Below are 25,872 nucleotides of genomic sequence, written 5' to 3'. Positions count from 1 at the left end.
CTAAGGGCTCTCCCAGTTTTGACTTCATGATCCCTTTGAAAATAGTAGATCCAAGTGAGGCTTCTCTTCTTGGTCCTGGCCCCTACTGTAGCCTGCCTGGCTCTTTTGCTGTCTAGGGGGCTGGAGCCTGATACAAAGTATGAGATGCCAATTCATCTGTAGTTTCTGCCAATCTGCTTCACAGTTTCCTCCAAAGTTTTTGTTAAAAAGAAAGTTCTTACTCCAATAGCTAATCTTTAGTTTTATTAACTGCTAGTCTGTTATGCTCATTTGCTTCTTTATATCATGTATCTAATCTGTTCCATTGATCCCCTTCTCTCTTTCTTGATCTTTATCAAACTGTTTTGAGGACCAGTGTTTTGTCCTGTAGTTTGATATCTGGTACAGCAGCTAAGTGCCCTTTCCCCAAACTCACCTTGAATTTCAACAGTGAGAGGACACTACTCTTATAAGGGTCTGGAATATCAGGGAAGCACTTTTCCTTCACCCTGGGACAATAGTGAAAGTGACATTAAATGATCAATATGTGAAAATATTGCTATATGAAATAATTTTAAACAAAAGTTATATTTTCTCCTCATTTACACACACTAAAAATAATACTAAAGACTTTATTAAGTAATGATCTGTCTATGTTTTCTTTCCCCCTTTCGTCTTTTGTTTTTTCTTTATAGAAAACCACTGATTTTCTTTCTTTTAAGGAAACTAATTTGTCGGTTGATTACATCAAAATTGCTAGGTATCTCCCTCCCCATATTAGAGGAGGCGTTGCTTGACCAAAAAAAAGTACATATAAATTATGCCTTTTGTCATTTTAGTTATCTGTTTTTTCTCTTGATTCTACTCATTTCACTTTCACATAGGTCTTTTCATTTAAAAAATTAATTAAGCCAGTCATCATTGCTTATGGCACAATAAGTAGTATTCCATCACACTCATATACCACAACTTGTTCAGACATTCTCCACAAATTGATGGGCATTCCTTTGATTTTCAGTTCTTGATATCACAAAAAGAATTGCTACAAATATCTTAGAACATATATAGTTTCTTTTCCTTTTTCTGTTATCACTTGGGATACAGACCCAATAGTGAGTGGAACAGCTGAGTCTAAGGGTATACACAATTGTATACGTCTCTGGATATAATTCCAGATAGTTCTCAAAATGATTGATTTAGTTCACAGTTCCACCAACAGTGTATTAGTGTCCCAATTTTTCCACATCCCCTCCAATATTTCTCATTTTTTCTTTTTATCATTTTAGCCAGAGATATTTCAGAATTGTTTTGACTTGCATTTCTCTAATGTGTAATGATTTAGAGCATTTTTATGTGACTATATAGTCAGTGATTTTTTCAAATAAATTCCAACTCATTCCTTCTAGTTTCAATAAAGCATACCTCTGTCTCACTTAATAGGAAGACTTTATAACACTTACCAATGGATTTTCATGTTTAACCCAATGATGAGCAGCAGAGAAATGAAGGCCAATGGAAACAGTATAGTCATCAGTAAATTGGCTGAAAAAAGAAGAATAATTTTTCATTGAAGAGCTTTCTTGTCTGCTATAAGCTTAATGTTAAAGTAAGTTTGCATGTGGACAATAAAATTTATCAATCCTTATATTTTACCCAGCAGAAATTTAGTTTTTTCCCTTTCCAATATTTACTTCATCAATATTGATGCTCTTTTATGTATTATCTTTTTTAAAAAATGGTTTACCTTCTGTCTTAGAACCAATACTATAAATTGGTTTCAAGGCAGAAGAGTGGTAAGGGCTAGGCAATGGGGTTAAGTGAATTGCCCAGAGTCACACAGCAAAAAAATTCCTACATTTGAACCCAGGACCTCTTATCTCTAGGCCTGGCTCTCTATACACCCAGCTGTCTTCTATGTCCACTGTACTTAAAAAAAACAAACTTCAACCTCCAGGAAGTAATGCAGAGCAAGAGGAGCAGAACCAGGAAAATATTGTACACAGAGACTGATACATTGTGGTACAATCGAAGGAGATGGACTTCTCCATTAGGGTCAATGCAATGTCCCTGAACAATCTGCAGGGATCTAAAAAACACTATCCACAAGCAGAGGACAAACTGTGGGAGTAAAAACACCGATGAAAAGCAACTGCTTGACTGCAGGGGTTGAGGGGATATGACTGAGGAGAGACTCTAAATAAACACTCTAATGCAAATTCCAACAACAGGGAAATGGGTTCGAGTCAAGAACACATGTGATACCCAGGGGAATCATGTGCCGACTATGGGAGAGGTGGTGGGAGGGGCGGGGGGAGAAAAAGAAAATGATCTTTGTTTCCAATGAATAATGTTTGGAAATGACCAAATAAAATAATGTTAAAAAAAAAAACTTATCCAATAGATAAGTAGTAAAAAGATACAAACAGTTTCAAAATTGAAATATAAACAATTTTAAATTGCTAATATTAAGAGAACTACAAATTAAATAACCCTTTAATTTAGAAAAGATGGGAATAATCAATATTGGAACGACTATAGAAAGATCAGCACATTAATAACCTTAATAAAATTTGGTCCATTTTTTTCCTAGAAAATAATTTGGTATGATTCTAGAAAAGTTACTGGCCTATTCATACCCTTTGACCTAATTACTGGACTAGTGGTCAGATACCTCAAGGAAATCAATGAAATCCCCTTCTTCTACCCATTTTCTGATTTGATTTGTCAGATGAGGCAAATATGGTTTTTTTCTGCCTTAGCAACTTGCATGAAGAGTTTAAAAAAATGCATTTCTATATTTATTTTACCCTCTCCTAATTCTCTCTGCATGTTCTGTCCCCATATCCTATATCTGGAAAAGATTGCCCCATTCATCCATCCCTGTCTCCACAGGACCTTTGCCCTCCCAGATAACCACATCTTCCCTTGCTGAAATCCTCTTCTTCACGAAGCTGTCCATGATCTGCTCTTCTCTTTTTTGCTCTTGCATCACTCCGACTAGCCTCACACCCTACCTCGGATTACTTTTGCATGTAAGTTATAAATCCTTTAAGGAAGAGGATTGCATATTGTTCATCTTTGTATTTCCAGTGCCTTGGACATAGTGTCAAAAATGTTTGCTGAACACATGGCTAAATGTCAAACAATTCAGAACATTTAAGCTCCCACCCCAGTTCAAGATACTGTCTCTGTTCAGGGCTGGGGATACAAGATAACAAAACCCACATCCTAGTTTCTGCTCTGAAGGAGTTTATGAGCAGCCAGTGGTATAGTAGATAGTGTGCTGGGTCTGGAGTCAGGAAAGCTCATCTTCCTGAATTAAAATCTGGCCTCAGAGACTTCCTAGCTGTGTGACTCTGGGCAAGTCACTTAATCCTGTTGGCCTTAGTTTCTTCATTTGTAAAATAAGCTAGAGAAGGAAATGGCCAACCACTCCAGGATCTTTGCCAAGAAAATCCTCAATGGGGTCATGAAGAATCAGAAAGTGACTGAATTGGAATCAAAATATCTACAATGGGGAGAGGGCAGAAGGTGGGAGTGGGGAAGACGAGGGGCTGAATAAGAGGAGGAAAGAACACAGCCCCAAACAAATATGATTCCAGGTCCAGGGATTGCTGGAGGCAAAGGAGAGACCCACAGCAAGTCCTGATGAGTACCTTCTGATTGGGTTTTTGAATTTTCCAACTCACTGTTTTCAACGGCTACTGTTGAGACCCTTAAAATGTGGCCAAGGCTGTCTCCACCACCCGTGAATGCTTTGACTTCAAAGGTATATGTTGAATTTGGCTGCAGTTTCATCACATTGAAAGTCTTCTGTTCTGTATTTGTTACTGTGTATTTACAGACCTCTAAATTATCTGGGGAAAAAAAATGATCAGTTCAATAAAAGCATAGGAGAAAACAGAAGGCATTAATAAAAATTAATTTTAAAAATGTACAGGCAATGCACCTTGTACATTATTTCTTATGATTTGAAATAGATGGGGCACTTTACAATCTTGCAAATACCTCAGAACTTTTTCTGTACCAAACAAATCAAATATACATTCTAAAATTCTATTTTTTACCTCAGTCTTTACTTCTTTTTAAAACTTTTTCCTTCCATCTTAGAACCAATACTAAGTATTAGTTCCAAGGCAGAAGACTGGTAAGGGCTAGGCAATGGGGTTAAGTGACTTGTCCAGGGTCACAAAGCTAGGAAGTGACTGAGGCCAGATTTGAATCCAGAACCTCTCCTCTCTAGGCCTGGCTCTCAATCTACTAGCCTCTAGCTGCCCCAAGCTTTCCCCTAAAAGTCAGTCTTCTAATTACCTAACTTCCTCCTACCTCCCTACCCCAGCACAGATTTTTAGTATTTCAGGCAAGGAGTATATCACACACACACATACACACACACACACACACACACACACACACACACACACAGACATCCATAATGGAAGGGTAATGAATAAGCATTTATATACCCTCTACTATGTGCCAGGCACTTTGCTAAGTGTTTTTAAAAATATTTCATTTGATCCTCACAAAGACCCTCCCAGTTCGGGGCTATTATTATCCCCCCAAAAAGAAAATGAGCTTCGAAACCTCTAGGGCTAGGCTGGTACCCAGTGTGATTCTGGGGTGGGAAGGAGCCTGAAGAGCAAAAGTGGTATTTGCCTCCGATGTATGCTTTTATCATAGGATTCCGTGATGTTTCCACACGAGGCAGCACTAGGAATTTGTCTATTTTTTCTCTTTACTTGCCCATTAATTAGGGCAGCACCATTCCTGGCTTGATTGGCTTTAGGGAGTAGATGAGGTTCATTTCATATAGACACGGTATCCTTTAAAGAAGCCATTCTGGAGCTCATTGAGGCAATTATCCTACTAAGTCAAAGTCAGTGAAGTAGAAGCCAAATTGTTAACAATTCCTAAACTCTGTGTGCATGTGAGGGTAATGCACAAGTGGTTCTAAAGGCAGTAATGAGTTTTTTTCTTAAATGAACACCCCAATGCAATTTTGATTACATTATAATTTGTGTAGCACGTTATTTTCTTCCTTAATCCTTTGTACCTTTTTTCAATTAACAAGTACTGCCTCCCCATCCAAATTAAAAGGGGGAAAAACCCTTTGTAACAAATATGCCCAGTCAAAAAAATGTATGTTTCATTCTGCGTCTTGAATCGATCACATCTGTCATTAAATCCTTTGAAATCATGATTGTAGCAGCTTTGTGTGTGTGTCTGTGTGATAGCAAAAAGCTGGAAATTAAGTTAGTTGGGTTGTAGCTAAACAAAATATGGTATATAAATATATGGATTATTAGCAATATGTATTTTGTTTCACAACATGAAGAACAAGGAAATAAGTTTATAATATATGTACAAACTATAGCATCTTACCTGCTTTTGGGGAAGGGTGAGAAAGAGGGAGAAAAAAAGAATGAGAGAGATTTTTGGACATAACTAATGTGAGAATATGTTTCTCTTGGATAACCATATTTATTATAATTTATTACATATTCATAACAAAACATACATATTATATAATTATGTTGTACATTGTTATGTAATATTATATATAAAATTTTCAGAATGGTAACCAAAAAATGATAAAAGGTTTGCTTTCAGAGAAACCTGGGAAGACTTGTGCAAACTGATGCAGAATGAAATGAGCAGAACCAGAACACCCTAATACTATAACGACACTGTAATGATAAACACCTTTGATAAATTTAAAAATGTTAACAAGTTATTTTCTAACAACTGGTACAAAGACAAACTTCTGCCAAGGCTAAATAGTCATATTCTAAATTGAAAAAAATATATTGTTCTTTGGTTTAAAAAATGAGGAGATAGCCTTTCCACGTCTAAATAAATATTACCTGAAAAAACTTCTTTTTCTGCATCTAGGTCACAGGACCCTGCTTCAGGTTTCATATAAATGTGGTACCCTTTAAAGAAGCCATACTGGGGCTCATTAGCGCAATTATCCGTCCACATCAAGGTCAATGAAGTAGAAGCCAAGTTGTTCACAGCCACCACTGGTTTGCAATCAAGTGCTAGGAAAAGAAGTTGATAGGGAAAAAAGTTTCTTTTTTAAAAGATTTTCAGAATTTTTATTCCACTTATCTTACATGAACAAACTTACTGAAATTTTAAACAAAATGAAATTAAAATAGGTCACACCAGCATGGAAAGCTTTCATTTTTGCCAGGTCTGGAGTTCAAATCTGGCCAGTCACTTTCTAGCAGTGTGACCCTTGACAAGTCCTGTAATCTCGTTTGCCTCAATCTCTTGATCCATCAAATGAGCTAGAGAAAATGGCAAAACACCCCAGTACCTTTCCTAAGAAAACCCCAAATGGTGTCATGAAGAGTCAGACAAGACTGAAATGACTCTACCACAACAACCAAACACCAGCATAATGAAGTCACTGTCCCAGGTCACACAGCAAGTTAGTGAACTCAAAGTCTAGAGTTATAGTATATTATATTGTATACAGTCTACTATATCATGTTGCTTTGTGGAGGTGCTCTGGCTGACATGGGAGATCCCTTGAAGGAAAAGCCAATGGGAAAGAGTCTTCTGAGTAGTAGCAGTGCCAATTGGCCGGCAGATGTGGAAGCAACCAGGACCCTTTCAATTTGGAGGATGTACTATCACACAAATATATCTTTGGCTTTCTCTTAAGAGCTAGAATAGAATTAAAAAATGTCTATCAGGACTATATACCTTGTCCAGTTCCATTATTTTACCAAGTCCCAGAGAAGGAAAACAAAGTGCTATAGAGACCAAAAAGCTGGCTTTGTAGGTGAGGACCTGAGTTTGAATTGTGCTTTTGATTTTTTCTACCCATGTGACTTTGGACAAGTGACTTAACCTTTCAGGACCTCAGGTTCTTCAAGGTTGGACTAGATGACCTGTCAGATTCTTTCCAACCCTAGATTTGTGATTCTATAAAATTAATGTAGCAAGTTAGCTTTGGTGTGATTACCAGTTGTAAAATATGGACCCAGGACAGTCAGGGTCTTACTATATATGGACTGGCAACATTTAGGAAAAAAATAGTCTTGGGGAAATCAGGTGGCTCAGCAGATAGAAAGCCAAATCTGGAGATAGGAGATCCTGATTTCAAATCAGGCCTCAGATATTTCCTAGCTATGTGACCTTGGGCAAGTCACTTAACCCTAAATTATCACTGTTGTTCTGTCCTGGAACTAATACTTAGTATTGATTCTAAGACAGAAGGTAAGGACTTAAAACACACACACACACACACACACACACACAATCTGATTGGGATTTGGGGGAAAGGAGAGAGGAAGTGGTGTGGGAGTTTTTTATTTCCAGAAGATCCATTCTGAATATGTTAGTCACACAAGAACTATTAAATGCTGATTGCTTACCCAACTCCCGAGTATATCCTGTTTTTTTCTCTAGTAAATAAGCTTCATGATTTGCAGACAATCCATAAATTCTGAAGTTATATCTCACTCCAGGCTGAAAAGCAGCTGGGGATGCACAGGGAGACTCATTAATGACAGCAACAGCATTTCCATTAGAATCACTCCCTAATTTATTATTTTTTTTCCTGCCTCTGCCTTTGCTTGAGCTGTTCCCTTTGCCTGGAATTCACTTACTACTTCCTATTAGATCCTAACCCATCTTTCAAAGCCTGCCTCAAATGCATCTCTTCCATGAATTCTTCTTTGATCCCTTGGTGGTGATTATCTCACTTCCCAACCTCATATGGCATTTTGTTCTTGAAACTCGAATGTGCTTATGAGGTAATACTGTGCATTATAGCTGTCTGTGTTGGTGCCAAGTCTTCTATAGGAAGGAAGAAGGGAAGGAGGAAAGAAAGAAAGAAAGAAAGAAAGAAAGAAAGAAAGAAAGAAAGAAAGAAAGAAAGAAAGAAAGAAAGAAAGAAAGAAAGAAAGAAAGAAAGAAAGAAAGAAAGAAAGAAAGAAAGAAAGAAAGAAAGAAAGAAAGAAAGAAGGAAGGAAGGAAGGAAGGAAGGAAGGAAGGAAGGAAGGAAGAAAGGAAGAAAGGAAGAAAGGAAGAAAGAAAGAAAGAAAGAAAGAAAGAAAGAAAGAAAGAAAGGAAGAAAGGAAGAAAGAAAGGAAGAAAGGAAGAAAGGAAGAAAGGAAGGAAGGAAGGAAGGAAGGAAGAGAGGGATGGAGGGAGGGAAGGAACAAAGGAAGAGAGGGATGGAGGGAGGGAAGGAAGGAAGGAAGAGAGGGATGGAGAGAGGGAAGGAAGGAAGGAAGAAAGGAAGGAAGGAAGATAAAAAGAAAGAAAAGAAAGACAGAAAGAAGAAAAGAAAGATAAAAGAAAAAAAGAAAGAATGAAAGCTAGAAAAGAAAGGAAAGGAGAAAGGGAGGAAGGAATTTATAGTTGATATAGGACAATTTTTCAGTACCAGACTACAGATACTTATATATATTAAACAAGATGTACTGAGTTAAAGAATTTACAGTCTGATATGATTCCCATTCCAATGAGGCAACTCAAGATGTTCTGTGTAAAGAAGAGCAGCAGCATCAGTGCCTACCTCATATCTAAATGTGTGAGCATCACATCATTCTAAAAGAATTCAGTACATTTAAGATAGTTTGCACGTATACTATGTTCTACCTAAAGAATCTAAGAACTAGCCTTATAGGGCTCTGGGAAAACAAAGCCCAAGTTTCAGCCCAGGCGTTCCCAATGAACAGATGTCAGCTTTCTGGGAAATGAAAGTACATGCATTTCCCCTGAAATGGGACATAGGGAACATCAAACTCTCACTACGCACATTACCTGGGTAGTTTTCACCAAACCGAGGTGCCTGAGAGGCAGCTCAGACATTCTAGTCTAATGGGCTAAGAATGCGGGAGACATCAATGGAAGGAACTTCATCTAGTCAGGCATTAGCACGGAGAAGGTTGCTCTTACCAGATTTGATGACTGCATTGGTGGTATTGGGACTGAATTTCTTCCACTGGAAGCCACCGATTGAATCATGGGGAGGGTTACGCCAATCCACAACATAGCCTTCAACTCCTCTTGGGTCAGGTTTCCAGGATAGATCTATTCCATCCACTGTGCCATTAACTCTATCTTCTTTTATGCTTCCTTGAGGAAAACATGCCCTCATTTTAAATTCACTGCACATTTTAAACCCCCAGAAGATTGAAGGTCTAAAGTACAGTTTCAAAAAGAAGTACAAATATTCAATTTGATAAACTTTTATTTAGTTTTTACTATGTTCAAGGCATTAAGTTAAGGGAGACACAGATGAAAAATGACAAGTCATTGCCTTCAGCCTTATAAATATAGGAAAATACATATATCATGTACACAAATAAGTGTGATATAAGATAAAATGTGACAAGGAAAGTGAAGAGGGAAGAAGACGAAGCAATGAGGCCCAGACAAGTAAAGCAACTTGCCTAATGGACTCTAGAAACATTTAAGGAGGGAGAGGTGTCTCTAACATAGATTTAGTATATTGGGATTATTTGGGGACTATTGCATTGCATGGCGGGGAAAGATATCAAGAGGCTTATTAATGAGTCCCATTACTTTCAGGTGCTTTTCTGAATAATATGTGGCTTGCTTATAAAGATGCAGAAGAGGCTTTCAGATACTCCTTATCTATTCCACTAACTGAAAATGGAAATTCGAAGAAAAGAGAATTTTGGAAATGAATTGCTGGCTTAGAAGGTACAGTGAAAGGAGTATTCGTTTTGGAATTAGAAGATCCAAGTTGAATTCCAGTTCTGTCCTTCCTATGTGAGAAAAGTGAGGAAGATCATGGTGGATAGAGCTCTGGAGCTGGAATCAGGAAAAACCACATTATAATTAAGTCTTAAAATTAGTTTTGTTACCCTGTGGAAGTCACTTAAACTCTTGGCCTCATTTTCCTGATCTGTAAAATGGAGATAACAATATAACTTATATCTCAAGGTCATGGTGAAGGTAAAATGAAACTTTTTTTTCAAACTTTAAATTGCTATATAAATGCTAGCCATATATGATGACCTTGGGAAAAGATTTTCATCTCTTCTTACTGACTTCCCTGGATTCCTTTAAGTTTCACTGAAATCACATCTTCTAGGAAGGCTTTCCCAACTCTTCTTAATCCTAGTGTCTTCCCTCTCTTAATCAGTTCCTGTTTATCGTGTATTTAGCTTGTTTCCATACCATCCTTTGCTTGATGTCTCCCTCATTAGATTGTGAGTTGCTTCAAGGCAGGGACTATTTTTAATCTTCTGTTGTATTTTGTTGTAAGGTGCTTAGAAAATGTTGATTGACTAACAGAAAAACACTAGAGCTCTCTGGACCTCATCTGTAAAATGAAGGGGTTGGACAAGGTAACTTCTAAAGGATCCTTCCAGCCCTAAATCTAAATTGTTATCCTAGGGCGCAATAGAGGATAGGATATGGCTTTCTGGACCATGGCTTAAAATACAAGAATATAGACTTGGAGGCTGAGAACATGGAGACTTTCTGACTTAATTGGGAGGGGGTTTAAACTGAAAGAGGAGGGAGGGAAGTGCATAGCCCCATACCAGATCAGGCACTAGAGAAAGGTAAGGGTATGGCATGGAAAGAAGAAAAGCAAGAGAGATAGCTGGTAATTCACAAAAAGACAATTAGAAAGAAGGGTAGAATTGAATTATGGCATCTGATATCTAAGTACAATCTTGTAGATTAACATAAGGGTAATAAAGTGAATCAGAGATGTGTTATTTGTATTTTGTAGCTATTTGTATATAGCTATGTATATATGTGCAGATATGTTTATCTGTCTGCCTGTCTAGATGGATGGATGAATGGATTGGCAGACAGACACAGACAGACAGACAGACAGATAGATAGATAGATAGATAGATAGATAGATAGACTCAAGTGGGATGTGACCCACTCCAGTACTCTCAGAGGGAATGATTGAAATGCAGCAATGAAAGACTATTATCCCCTGTTCAAGAGGAATATAATGATAAAGGATATTATTTGATTCTATGTGCTTATCTGAAGAGCACTAGATCTCTGCCAAATCATGTGAGAAAAGGGGAGAGAGAGAGAGAGAGAGAGAGAGAGAGAGAGAGAGAGAGAGAGAGAGAGAGAGAGAGAGAGAGAGAGATTCAAGAAAAACTCTCTCTTGAGTCATTGGAATGGTGGAATGGAAGAAAGATTAGATTTGTTGTGCTTGGCCCTAAAAACAAAATCAGAAAATGAAAATGTGGTCATTAACCATATGATGAAGTCTTCTGCATAGAAAACCCAGTTGATGAACTAAGAAGTTAGAAAAGGAATGACACCAGACTTTAGAGCTGAATAAAAGATTCTCTCTCTCTCTCTCTCTCTCTCTCTCTCTCTCTCTCTCTCTCCTCTCTCTCTCTCTCTCTCTCTCTCTCTCTCTCTCTCTCCTGGCCTGTAAAGTGACCTCCAGTATCTTTGCCATGAAAATCCTAAATAGGGTCATGAAGAGTTGGACACAACAACTGAACAACAACAGTACCCCATTGGGGACTCAAGAGCTATAATGTTTGTAGGTATAGTAACCCGCAAGAATTCTGAGGGTGGTGATTTGTGGCTGCCCTCCTTCCCATCCCAGTCTTGATCCACATGCTAGGAGGTAGGGTGAGAGGGAAAAAAGTTACGTAGTTTAGTGATGGGCTGGCACTCTGAGAAGTGATACATATATTTATTACTTTATTTATGTGTCTCAACTCCTTTCTAAAATGAAAGTTCTTTGAAGGCAAGGACTTTATGATATTCCATCTGAGCACTCTCAGTGCCTTACAAAGTGCTCTCTCTCTCTCTCTCTCTCTCTCTCTCTCTCTCTCTCTCTCTCTCTCTCTCTCGGTACATACATTCCCAAATGAACTAAAATTATAATTTGCTACCCATGAAAAAATTCTCGCTGATATGAGAAGTAACTAGCAACTTTCTTTACTTCTTCATTTGGAGAGAACATTTTATGTCAAATTTAAAGGCTATAGATGATATCATCATAATTTCCTATGAGGATTTTTAAAAAGGATATACTCACTGTTTTCAGTATCTCCAGACACCACAATGACTGAAGGGGTAGAAGACCCAGCACTATTGATGGCTTTAATGCTGATCTTATAGGGTTGTTGGTCAATTATTTTTTCTGTGCTGGGTGACTCAGAAAAGGAGATATCCACCTTAGGCACTTTCCCCAATGCTTCCATAACTATGCTATAATTTAAGATTTTTCCATTAGCTTGAAATGTTGGTAGCGGCTGAAAAGAAATATTAAGAACCATTTCAAAATGGTCTTCACTCTACAGGCCATTCCATTTATTTTTTTTTTCCTCCCTAGAGATTTCAACTATTTACAGAACATCATATGAATATTTACACATTTGTACGTTTATGATTTTCATTGATACTTTTGTTTTTACTTTTGATTCATTTCTGAAAATATCCTTTCTTATCCACTCAGTAAGCAATGCCTTATAAACAAAGATTTTTTTTAAATAGGAGAAAAAGACAGTACAGAAAACTAACCAGTACATTCACCGAGTTTGGCAGTATACGTGATATTCCATATCCATTGTTCCCCACCTCTGCAATGAAGGAAGGGAGATACAATTTCCCACTTCTTTTCCATGGCCAAGGTCAGGTATAATAAATGCACCATGTTTAATTTTGCTTTTGTTCTTGTTCTTTCTGTTTACCTTGTTTTAGTTATTGTGTATATTCAAAGCAGTTTTCTAAACCATCTCATAAGTCACTCATTCTAATCTGAGGATTCTCAGTCAAGTAAAAAACTGTGATATTGGGGAGAGGAAGGGGTAAGAGCATAGGACTTAGAACCAAAGCATTGTGTTTATACCCTGGCTTTCCCACTATGAACTTAGAAAGTAATTTCACTTTTTTTGGAACTTTAATTTGTAAAAAGAAAAAAGTGATACATGTGAAGCAAAATAAAATGAAATACAATAAAATGTTGCATGCCTGTATAGGGAGAGGTCAGAGGGATGAGCAAAAAGAAAATAGGCTTGGGACTCCACAAGGCATGACCTGATTATAGTAGAGTTACTCTCTTTTTCCAGTTTTTCCTCTTGGCCTTCTCTTAATCCAAGTATTTTTTCACCGTTTGGCTTTTTTTTCCCACTTACTTATTTCTCCAAACTTGAGCTCTAGATTATGTCTTTATGCTTGGGTCAGATGCTGCTCCCCATGGTAGTCTTAGGTGCTAAGGATAGATCTTGCTTGTTTTTTTGTATAGTATAGTGAAAATCAAATCCTGTCCTCTGTCCTCCTGGATTTTAGATCAGTTTTCTGATTATTTGGTTAATATTTTTGGTCATAACCCTTTCTAGATCTTTTCTTCTTTTCTTCTTTTCTTCTTTTCTCTTAGTTGGTGCCAAAATGTGTTTCAAAAGGAAGTTAAAAAAATAATACCAAATTATTGCTAACTAGTCTTGCAATGTTGAAGGAGTACAAGTGTAGCCACTGCCGTCTGCCTTCTAAACCTTAGGATCACAGAAAAAACTCTAGTTAATTCAACCTAATTATTGGCTTCAAACAAGCCAAAGTCTAGTCCTAAACACAGAAGATCTGGTCCTTGTGGTGAGATGAGACATGTTCTTTTTTTTATAAGTGACCTAGGATTTTTTATCCTATTGGCATTTTTGGACTCATGCCCTGCCTCCCTGCTCCCCAAAAACACACACCAAAAAACTCCCTTGTCCCAAGAACTAACCTCAGGCTATGTAACTTTTTGTCTTCATGGTACCCTACCTATATGAGGGAAAGACATTTCATTATCTTGTCTTCACTATCATTATTGGTTTTTCATTTACTCAGATATTAGCTTCTTTTGTGAACTTTTCATTTTCACTATTGAATATTTTTTTCTTCTGGTCCTGCTTATTTCACTTTACATTAGTCTACAGATATATCTTCCCATGTTTCTCTGAATTCTATATAGAGGCCTTTTTTTTTACTGCCCACAATTACTTATTACATTCATATTCCATAGCTGATCAGACATTCCCTAGTTGATGGGCATCCACCTTGTTTCTAATTCTTTGCTGCAATAGAAAACACTGACGAGTTATTTTGGTATGCTATTAGGATTTTCTTTCTTTGATAGAAACTTACACTCCTCAGAAGATCTGATTCTTAAGGTTTGCACTAGGCTTCAGTGAAAGGGAACTCACTGAACTTTCCACAGTCGCCTATTCTACTTCAAGATAATTCTGATTGCTAGGAAATGTTTTCTTACGTTAAGCCTAATTGATTATAGTTTCTACTGTACCCTAGCTACATATGAAAATGAATCAAGAAATAATGAGTGTGGTATAAATGAAAATGAGTTGAGGGTAAATAAAATTGAGTGCAATGAAAATAAGGTAGATGGTGATACAAATGAATTAATTAATTCAAAAGATAATTTAATTAGTGTAAATAATTATACAGAGAAAGAACATTGTAGTATAAATTGAATAGGAAATTCTAATGAATGTAAAATAAGAAATTACTGAAGAATATAAACTGAATAATAATAATGAAATTGTAAATGAGAACAATGATACTAAGATGGGTAATATAAGAACCAATGAGAGTAATATAAAAGTTGATGATACAAAATCCTGGGAAAGTCATGTAATTCAAGCAGATGTAAGCTTGGATGGACAGGAAATGACTGAGCTTTGTACTGATGTTAACTATGCTTGCACCAGTTCTTGAAACCTTCCAACCTCCAAATAGCACTGAACCCTATGTTTCTATAACTATAGGGGATCAAATATATGATCTTTTGGTGGATACTGGAGTGGTATCTTTAAAGCAAGCATGTCTTCTGGCTGATGGTAAAAGTGCAAATGTTTATAAAGACTCCCATTATGCTTTTTCCATTTGTCATGCTACAGGAAAGATCTGGAAACAATGAGGTTTTATTACTGTATTGGGAAAAACCAATTGCTTATGCAGAAATAATAACTGAGTTGGATGCTATCACAGCTAGTGGTAATTCATTGTAGAAGTCATACTTATGGCAGGGATTCAGTCTCTAAAGGAAATCATAGAGCTGATGTAACTGCGAAATTTGCTGCCAGGAATGCTCCAGTGTTTTTCATGAACTTATCAAGAATAGATCTGATGATATAGAAAAAAGCTTATGTAGACCCAGAAATACAAAAAATGGAAGGAGAAGTTTGGAGCAAGAAAAGAACATGGTATATGGGTAGCAGATACTGGAAAACCACTGTTACCACAAGACCTATATACGTATTTGTGTCAAGCCATCCACACAAAAGGTCATTTTGGTACTCAAGCTGTAATTGACACTGTAAAGAGACAATGGGTAGCTCCTGGCATAAGTACTGTAGCAAATAAAATCTGCTCAAGCTGTTCTGTTTGCCAAAAATTCAATCAAGGGGCATTCAGGCAGAAAGGTTTAGATGGTAGACCTTTAGCATATTGTCCATTTGAGACTCTGCAAATTGATTACATCAGCATGCCAAAAGCTGGAAAATATAAGTTTTGTTTGGTAATTGTTGACAGATTGACCAAATGTCCTGAAGCTTTTCAATCATATACAAATACAGCTAGTTTTGTGGTGAAATTATTGACAAAGGAAATTATACCTAGATTTGGAGTACCACTAACCATAGACTCTGATAAGGGATCACATTTTACCCAAGACATCCTGAAGAGAGTCTATGAGAATCTAGGAATAACACCAAAATATCATGTTCTTTATCACCCACAAAGTTCAGGTCAGGTGGAGCACGTAAATTGGGAACTAAAGACTATGGTGGGGAAGATCTATGCTGAAACTCATTTCAAATGGCCAGAGATTCTTCCCATAGCTTCATAAGAGACCAATAGCAGATTTACAAATATCATCCTATGAAATGCTCTTTGGACATGCTCCACTACAGGCAAAACCTTGTAGGACAGTCTATACATCTCTCTTAGGTGGAGATTGTCAACGTGCTTCTTACTTAAGTGCTTTACAATGAAGACTAAAAGAATTGCATGATATGGGAGTATTAATTCAAACTGGATTATTCAAATTTTGGATTATTCTCTCCATAATTACAAACCAGGAGATACGGTGTATGTGAAAAATTAAAATCAAGTTTACTAGTCTATAATGTAACTATTCCACTCTTTTTTAAATAACAACAATGAACAAACCTTTTTTCATTCTTGTGGCAACTCTCCCCTTCTCTATGACTTTTCAAAGATTACCCATTATAATTTAGCTCTCATGTCCACCAGTGGGAGCTGTCCAGAAAGCATTTGGAAACCTGAGTCCAAGATAACTTACCCTCCAGAATAGTTTCACATTATATCCTTCTAAAACTGGTTGTACATTTCTCCAGATGTCGAGAGACCCTGAGGGGGCTAAAATAAACCAAAGAAATGTTTTCAGGCCATGCAAGATTCTCAAAGTAAAACATTCAGGCTATCTGCTGTTCAAATAAGGAAAATTTGCCCAATTTTCTACCATCCAGTTTCTATGCTCATTTATGTGTCCTGCTGAATAATGAAGGAGGAAGGAGAAAAAATTCTAACATTTGCATTTATGATATATGAATACAACCAATATTTGACTGTTGAAAGCCACCCACCAATCTCCTCCCTCTCCCCATATCTTAGCAGTGAATCATACCAAATATTTCACTGAAAAAAAGCAAAGCAATTTTGAGTGCCTTCTTCATCCCAACTCTCCCTTCCAAATAAAATCTATACGGTTCCCCACTCTCTCTTCCCTTGCTTTGGTCTCAGAGAAGATATCACTACCAATACATTATAAATACTTTTGAGTTTCTAGGAGTTAATTGCTCTTACAGTTATCATCCTAATTCCCAACTAATAACATAGTTTTCAAGAATCAAAGGAATGGGACAGAGGAGTTTTCTTTTTTCAATTTTAAAATGAGATTCTTAGACTAAAGGACCTCTAAGATCCCTTTCAGAACTTGGGTTTCAAAGCTTCCATGACAATTGGAATAAACTTTAATAATTGGTGCTTCTAAAGGGTGTAAACTGTTGTCAAAGACACAAAATTCCAACATATATGAAAGTTCTCATGCCAGTTCTTTTTGTCATAGCAAAATATTGGAAACAAGCAAGTATCCATCTGAACAATGTAGAGAAAATGAATGTAATGAAATATTAATGTGTAGTAAGAAATGACCAATGTACAGAATTCAGAGAAATGGAAAGATTTTTTTGAATCAAGAAAGTAAAATAAACAGAATTGGGAGAACAATAGATATGACTACAACAATGAAAATGAAAAAAATCACCAGAAAGCTAAGAACTCTTGAATAAATAGAAAACCAAGAATGGTCCTAAATAGATAATGAAACATTTCCCTTTCCTTGAAAAACTAGGAAGATAAGAGGGCAGAATGTTGCATCAATTGTCAGACATAATGGATTTTTTAAATTAAAAAAACCCTTATCTTCTGTCATAGAATCAATTCTGTGCATTGGTTCCAAGGCAGAAGAGTGGTAAGGGAGTAAGGGCTGGGCAATTGGGGTAATGCAATTTGCCCAGGATTACACAGCTAGAAAGTGTCTGAGATCAGACATGAATCTAGGACTTCCTGTGACTAGGCCTAGCTCTCAATCCAATGAATATCTTAGCTGGCCCCTAGATATATTTTTTTTTATTATAAGAAAGGCCTCAATTTGGGAATGGGGAAGTGGAGAGAAGTAATGTGATAAGAGAGCGTGTACATATGGAAATGACAGTGGGGTTAAAACAAAAGATGTCTGTAAGCTTTTTTTTCTTCAGAAGAAAGAATATAAACTCCATAATTTTGGCAAGGGATTGCTTTTTCTTTTTTTTTTTGCCTTTGTATTCCTAGAGCCTCCTTGAATGCCTTAGTCACAGTCAATTCTTAATAAATGTTTATAGAATGAAATTGAATATGTTGAATAGAATAGTCACTATAGAAAGTGAGCCAAGCAAATTCCATGGTTCTACATTCTCCCAGGGTGCTGAGTCATTATTGTTCTTTTGCCTGATTTCCAACAGTACAAAAGGTATAGTGTTGGCCTCAATGGTTCTACATAGATGCTTGAATGAGGGCCAGCAGAGGTCAAGGCTGAAAAGCTTTCCTCTCTGGTTATTTCCATTCTTGTTGAAATCATAGACTCTTCCAAGTTAAATTGGAATTAAAAAAACTAAAACTAAAACTTCTTCATCTGTGGATGATCACTTAATCAAGAGACATCCATTCTTTTAGCTTCAAACAACACCTGCACTTGGGGTTTCATTTTTGGAAGTTACAAACCTCAGAGTACACATCTGTAAAGTGACTAGTTAACAAAAATGAAAACTATGTCCACTTGAGGAAAAAAATTCAATGGGGAAACAAATTCAATTCTAAGTTCTTTGCTTGATTTAGTTGTTTATAAATGGCTTGAGAATCTTTTTTTGAAAATGATCTCCAAGGACAGAAAATTTAAAAAAAATCAGTCTGAAAAACTAAGTTCTCTTTCTTCTGACAGTGTTTTCTAATACAGTAGGAGGAAGAAGTCCCAGGATTTGCTTCCCCTTTAGGCATAAACTACTGCATGACCTTGGGCAAATCACTTAGTAGTAGGAGTCACATCTCTAAAATGAACATGTACTACTTCACCTGAGAGACCAGAACAAATCAAGCTCTAAGATCTTTGATTCTATGACTGTTTTTTACTATTAGTCATCATCCTGGGGAAAGATATTTAGCTGTCATTGGGGTTGATTACTAAGATTTTGATAGTAACAGGAGAGGTTCTGAATATTCACACCCTAAAGTGGAGCTATCAGGAATGAATAATGTGGTTCATATTTTTCTGCTTCCATTACTCCTATTATTTACCTAGTAAATAAATATCTTCTTGTTCCAAAAACACTCAGGGCAATAAAAGGAACCAAAGAAGGCTTGAGAACCCAACCCAGGGCAAAAAAGAAAAGAAAAACCACTGATACTACAACTTAATCTTAAACTACACCTTCCTCATGCTCAGAGTCAAGTGCGATGTGGCAGAAGAGCACTGGAGTAGAAATCTAGAAGTCAGTAGTTTAAGTCCTTCCTCTCACTCTTCCGGGCTGCATGACTCTGGACAAGTCCCAAGCTTCTGGGCTTCTGATTCCCTAGTGAGCATTCCCCTAACCACCATTCCTCACAGCCACACTCATGGTGCTACTTTCTGTCAATGTAGCCAGCCTCTTTCCCCTCTCTAGCCCTTGGAACAGTAATCACATTCATATGCCTATTTCTTGAAAATACATGCTAATCAGGGGCAGCTAGGTTGGGTTTAAATTTGGCCTCAGACACTTCCTAGCTGTGTGACCCTGGGCAAGTCACTTAACCTGTTTGCTTCAGTTTCCTCATCTGGAAAAACAACTGAAGAAGGAAATGGCAAACGACTCCTGTATCTTTGCCAAGAAAACTCAAATTGAGTCACAAAGAGTCAGACATAAATGAACAACAAAAAGCATTTGATATACATGTCTTTTTATTTAACTAATTAAGCTGTCTGTGCTAGATTTTTATCAGTAAAAAGGGAATGACAAAACTTTTATACTGATTTTTTTGTATGAGGAAAATATTTTGTAAATCTTAACCTTTTATATAAAGATGAATTAGTATTCATTTTGCAAAATGCCTAATGAGCCATTCATAGAACCATAAAGACCCATGTTCAGATCCTGCCCCTGACACATACTGACTCTGATTTTGAGAGTATGCATCATTCAGCTTCTTACTGGCTCAGGAAGCTCTCTGCAACAGGAACTGGTAAAGCAGCTATAGATCTGAATTAATTGAAGAAGTTTCCTCACTAGAGGATTCCCTTCACCAATGAAATCACAGTTCCACATACTAACCTCCACTCCTTTAAAAAAAACAAACAACAAACCCAAACCCTTACTTTCCATCTTAGAATCAATACTATTAAGTATTGGTTCCAAGGCAGAAGAGCAGTAAGGGCTAGGAAACTGTCAAGCCCAAGGTTACTCAGGAAGTATTGCAGTCCAGATTTGAACCCAAGACCTCCCATCTCTGGGCCTGACTCTTCATCCACTAAGTCACCTAACTGCTCCCCTGCCTCCCCTTTTAAAATTACATGCTTGATACAGGAACTGTTTTTGGAAATAAGTCAATTAGACCACAAAACCCTAATGTTTTTAAGTTTTAGGTAGAACCATGAACAGGGCAAGTCACAAGCAACAATGTCTTAGAGTTGCATTGAATGGACCAAACATACCAGCTTCCTTGGTGGTGAAGTTTTTGCTGCTCCATTCACTCCATTTCCAAAAGTGGTTGGCTGTGCAGCAGCGTACTTGAGTTGAATATCCCATATAAGGCTGTAATTCTCTCAAAGTGAATTCAGAGTTGGAAGTATTGTACTGATAAATAAAGAGGAAATGATAAACAGAGCTTTTGTTAGTATGTGTTATCCTAAAGCTAAAGCCACATGAAAGTCAGGATAACTGGGGTCTTGTCCAAGTTTACAGAATTTTGAGGATCCTGATAGCATTCATCGTCCTTTAGCAGCACTGAAGCTATAGAACTTAGTACCTGTTTAGCAATTATATCTATTAAAATTGGAAGACTGGCAAATGTTATCCTGGGGTGAGCTCCTACCTCATCTTGTGCTCACCATCCCCCAAAGTGCCTTCCTATCTAGGATCTCAGTCTTCCCTTCTCACTTGCAAAGAAATGAGGTGCCTTTTATTCCCTTTGTCCCATGGACATTTTCTGGTCCAGACACAAAAACTCTTAGTTACAACCCTGACTAGATCTATCATTATTTGGAGTGAAATCTCTCAACTATGAGAAATCAATTGCACAGACTTTTTCAGTGGACATCCAGCCACACCATATGTCCTTTAATGCCAGAAGTCAAGAAGAAAAGCCTAAATAACTTTCAACAGTTAAACTCCACGAGCCAAGAACTACTTCTTACCTGTATTACTTTTCCATCATGATAGACTTCAATCTGACACAAAAAGCTAATCTTTTTTTGAACAGGAATCATTTGCCATGTCAATGTTGCCTCTGTGGCACTTATATTTTCAACAGATATTTTGCGTGCATGCTTTGGTTGAACTGTCAAAAAAGTAAAAAAAAAAAAGTGAACACAGATCCAAAATGTGTTCTTCAAGTCAGAACCCAAATTCCTATTATTCCTAGTATTATAAAGATGAATTAATATTCAGTTGACAGAATGCCTAGAAAGTTATCTTAACAAAAATGGGAAGGATAGGGGTCTAGCAACACCAGTTCTCAAATTATACGACAAATCTGTAATCATCAAAATAATTTGGCACCAGTTAAAAAATAGAGGGGTTGATTATGGAACAGATTAGGCAGACAATTTTTCAGCAGCAAATGATCAAAGAAAGGTAGTGTTTGATAAATACAAAGAGTTCAGCTACTGGGCCAAGAATTCTCTATACAAATTTTGATTACACTGAATTTAAAAGCTGTTGTAGAAACAAAATAAATGTAACCAAGATTAGAAGGGAAATAATGAACTAGGAAAAAAATTTTAATAAAATTTTCTGATAATTTATCTAATTTACCTAATTTATCAAATCTATAGAGAATTAAATTAAATTTATAAGAAACAAACCATTCCCCAATTGACAAATGGTCAAAGGATATGAATAAGCAGTATTCAGATAAAGAAATCAAAGCTATCAATCATAAAAAAAATATTCTAAATCACTCTTGATGGGTGAAATGCAAATTAAAACAATACTGAGGTAGTAACTCATGCCTATCAGATTGGCCAATATGACAGTAAAGTAATAAATGTTGGATAAGATATGACAAAATGGGGATACTAATGCATTATTGGTGGAATTGTGAATGGATCTAGCCATTCTGGAGGGAAATTTGGAACTATGCCCAAAGAATTATAAAACTCTGCACATCCTTTGATCCAGTAATACCACAACTGGGTCTATATTCCAAAGAGATCATAAAAAAGGGGAAAGGACCTACTTATTAAAAAATATTGGCAGCAGCTCTTTTAGGAATGGCAAAGAATTGGAAATTGAGGGAATGTCTATCATTAGGGAATGACTGAACAAATTGTGGTACATGTTGATTATTGAATACTATTGTGCTAAAAGAAATGATAAGCAAGGTGATTTTAGAAAAAGGTGGAAAGTTCTACATGAACTGATGCAGAGCAAAATAAGCAGAACCAGGAGAACACAGTAAATGTTCAATACAATAACAGCAATATTGGATGATGATCAACTGTAAAAACTCAATTACTATCAGTAGTGCAATGATCTGGGAGAATTCTGAAGGGCTTATGACAAAGTCCTATCCACCTCTAGAGAAAGAACTGTTGGAGTTGAATGAATGTGGATCAAAGCATGCAATCCTTCACATCAGCGTATTTATGGTTTTATTTTGGGGTTTGGTTTTGGATAATAAGGAAGTAGGTTTTGCATGATAGTTCAAATATGGTCCAGATCAAATTGTTTACCATCTCTGAGTGGGAGGAGGGAAGGGAGGAAGGGGCACAATTTGGATCTTATAATTTCAGAAAATGTATGTTGAAAATTTTTATTACATATAATAGGGAAAATAAAATGTCTTTGGGAAGTTAAAAAAAAGAATTCTCTATTCAATAAAAACTGTTGAGAAAATTGGAAACTAGTATTATAGAAATTAGATAGAGATCAACATCTCACATGGGATATCAAGATAAGCTTAAAATTGGTACATAACTTGGACATAACGAATGAAATCATAAACTAATTAGAAGAACAAAGAAGAAAGTACTGAATTCATCAGAAAAAAACCCCATCCTCAGAGTCAGGATAATCTGGGTCCAAGTCCTGCCTTAAGACACCATGATCCTGGATGTCTGCCTATACCCTGTCCTACAGCTGCACACTAAGAAAGCATTAGAATGAGGCTCTCAAGGGAAATAATGAAAAAAAGAATGTGAAGGCAAGAGGCCTCATATACAGATCTCAAATTATATTATAAGGCAATATTCATTAAAACAATCTGGTACTGTCTAAGAAATAGAGTAGTGGATCAATGGAAATCAATACACAGTAATTAACAATGAAAGTAGCATGATGTTCAATAAACCCAGAAATCAAAGCTTTTGGGGTATGAAGCCACTATTTGGCAGAAAGTGCTGGGAAAACTGGCAAAAACGAGGCATAGACCAACATCTCACACTGTACACCAAGATAAAGTCAAAACAGATACTTGATCTAGAAATAAACTGTGACATCACTAACAAATTAGGGGAACGTGGAAAAATCCACCCGTCAGACTTATGGAGAAGGAAAGAATTTATGACCAAACAAGACAGAGAACATTACAAAAAAAAAAAAAAGAAATGGATAATCTGGATTACATGAAATAAAAAAGTTTATACACAAACAAAACCAATACAACCAAGATAAGAAGAGAAACAACAAACTGAAAAAAAAAACTTTTTAGAGTAAGTATCTCTGACAAAAGCCTCATTTCTCAAATTTATAGAGAATTGAATCAAATTTTTAAGAATACAAAGCATTTCCCCAGTTGAAAAAAGGATATGAATAGGCAATTCTAAGAGGAAGAAATTAAAACTATCCACATGCCAGGTGAAAAAAAATGCTCCAAATCACTATTGATTAGAGAAACACAAATTAAAGCAGTTTTGAGGTACCACGTCATGCCTATCAAATTGGCTAATATGACCAAAAAAAATGGTGGAGGGGATGTGGGAAAATTGGGACACTAATACACTGTTGGTGGAACTGTGATCTGACACAACCATTTCAGAGAGCAATATGAACCATGCCCAAAGGGCCATAAATCTATACAAATCCGTTGATCCACTACTGGGTCTGTATCCAAATGAGATCAGAGAAAAGGGAAAAGGATCTATCTGTACCAAAATATTTGTAGCAATTTTTTAAGTAGTGGCAAAGAATTATAAACTGAGAGGATGTTCTTCAGTGGGGAAATGGATGAACAAAACTTGTAATAGAATACTATAGCACTATAAGAAATGATGAACAGGATGAGTTCAGAAAAACCTGGAAAGACTTATGTGAAATGATTCAAAGTGAAATGAGCAGAACCAGGAGAATACTGTATAAAGTAGCAGAAATATTGTATGATAACTATCAAGGACTAAATTTATTATTAGCAAAGCAAGTTCCCAAGAGATCTACAAGGGACCCATGATGAAAAAATACTATCCACAGCCAAAGAAGGAACTGTTGGCATCTGATTGCAGACCAAAGCATGCCATCTTCCACTTTATTTCCTTCATAAGCTTTTTATTGTCTGTGTGATATGTGTCTTTTGTCACAACATGGGGAATATGGAAATATGCATTATAGGAAAGCACTGGTTTAACCTTTATCAGACTATTTACCATTTGGGTCGGGGAGAGGGAGAGAATCTGAATCATAAAATTTCAGAAAACAATTGTTAAAAATTTTTTTTCTACATGTAATTAAAAAATACAATTTGATTTTAAAAATAGAAAATCTTAAATGGGGTCATGACGAGTCAGACATGACCGAAATAAATGAACAACAACAAGGACTCTGGAGACAATGTCTAGCACATAATAAATATTGAGCAAATTCTTGCAGACAACTTAACTTCTGGTATCTCAGCAATAAAAGCCACAAAAGATGCCACAGTTGCGCCAGGTTTTGTGTTGGTCAATGTGGGATGCGTCAATAAAGGTGAAGGTTTGGAAAGAACCAAGAAGAGAACAGAGGAGGCAGGTGAGGGGGAAAAGAGGAAAGAGACTGGCAGGCTAGGCACCACGTGGTCAGGTTACTTATAGGAACGTTTGTCTACCCTTCCAATAACTTTATAAAATATGTATCTGGGTAGAAATATTGTTCTCAATTCTTACACTAGTCACATAAGGAAATGATAATAGGTGTGTAAACTATCTTCTTTTTAGAAAACATCCTCCCTCCTCCTCTCCTTCCTAAAAAAAAGAAAAGGATTTCCATAGCAACTATGGCATGATTAAAGCATAATGCATATGGGATAATTGTTTGGCAAATCAAAATAACATGCAATAACTAAGCAAGAAGAAAAGATTGTGGGTAGGGGAGGGATCCTTGCTTATATCTCTCTAGTGAAAGGAAAAAGGTTATTAAGAAATGGAGAGGAGGCAGTTAAATGGCTCAGTGGATTGAGAGCCAGACCCAGAGCTGGGAGGTCCTGGGTTCAAATTTGACCTCAGACACTTCCTAGCTGTGTGACCCTGGGCAAGTCACTTAACCCCAGCTGCCTAGCCCTTACCACTCTTCTGCTTTAAAAACAATACACAGTATTAATTCCAAGGTAGAAGGTAAAGGTTTTTTTTTTTTTTTAATGGAGAACCATTAATGTTCAAATTTGACTTAAGAGAAACCTGATTAAAGGGTCATCTATAGCACTAGAGCTGAAAAACATCCCATAGCCCTAGTGCTACCCCACTCTTCATTTTACAGAAGAGGAAATGAGCAGTTAAGTGACTTGTCCAAGATCACATGAGCAGTAAGTATAATAGTGCAGATTGAAACATAGGTCCTCTGATGCTCTGGCATCATGCCTTTTTCACTGCACCTTGTGGCAGGCAGAAATGAATAGATTTCCATTTATACATTTATTACACGTTGGGTAAATTTTGGAGAGAGATAGTATAGTTTACTTTGCCCTTCAAGTTTTCACCTTGCTGGGTCACATTAAAAGAAATGCTCGTTCTTCTCTTTCTTAGTTTATTTTCAGCCATCAGTGTGAAGTTATACTTTTCTTGCACTTCTGGAGCTAGTTGCCAAATACACCAGTTTCTGTGATTGCAGACAATCTTTTTCTTGGAATACCTTTAAAACAAACAAAGAAATAATGACAGTAATGTAATTTTTGTCAAAGAAGGCCTGCTTC

The 25,872-nt window shown here is 36.7% G+C and overlaps 1 protein-coding gene across 5 annotated transcripts in view; it reads right to left on the bottom strand.

Annotated features, from left to right (window-relative positions):
- Positions 1-25,872, bottom strand: part of OSMR (oncostatin M receptor) — a 93,666-nt gene that overhangs the window by 8,507 nt on the left and 59,287 nt on the right. For all 5 annotated transcript variants that reach the window (XM_007487430.3, XM_056824565.1, XM_007487432.3 and 2 more), the window contains 11 exons: positions 25,660-25,811; positions 20,912-21,054; positions 20,210-20,351; positions 16,271-16,347; positions 12,008-12,224; positions 8,902-9,081; positions 7,371-7,475; positions 5,847-6,023; positions 3,669-3,836; positions 1,440-1,521; positions 416-488 (listed from right to left, as the gene is read on the bottom strand). In XM_007487430.3, the coding sequence (XP_007487492.2) occupies positions 416-488; positions 1,440-1,521; positions 3,669-3,836; positions 5,847-6,023; positions 7,371-7,475; positions 8,902-9,081; positions 12,008-12,224; positions 16,271-16,347; positions 20,210-20,351; positions 20,912-21,054; positions 25,660-25,811 (1,516 nt within the window). The remainder of the gene's footprint in view (positions 1-415; positions 489-1,439; positions 1,522-3,668; positions 3,837-5,846; positions 6,024-7,370; positions 7,476-8,901; positions 9,082-12,007; positions 12,225-16,270; positions 16,348-20,209; positions 20,352-20,911; positions 21,055-25,659; positions 25,812-25,872) is intronic.

The sequence above is a fragment of the Monodelphis domestica genome, chromosome 3 (genome assembly GCF_027887165.1).
Source record: "Monodelphis domestica isolate mMonDom1 chromosome 3, mMonDom1.pri, whole genome shotgun sequence".
Lineage (NCBI taxonomy): Eukaryota > Metazoa > Chordata > Mammalia > Didelphimorphia > Didelphidae > Monodelphis > Monodelphis domestica.
Note: the sequence above shows the minus strand (reverse complement) of the source record. Positions and strands in the feature narration are given on the sequence as shown.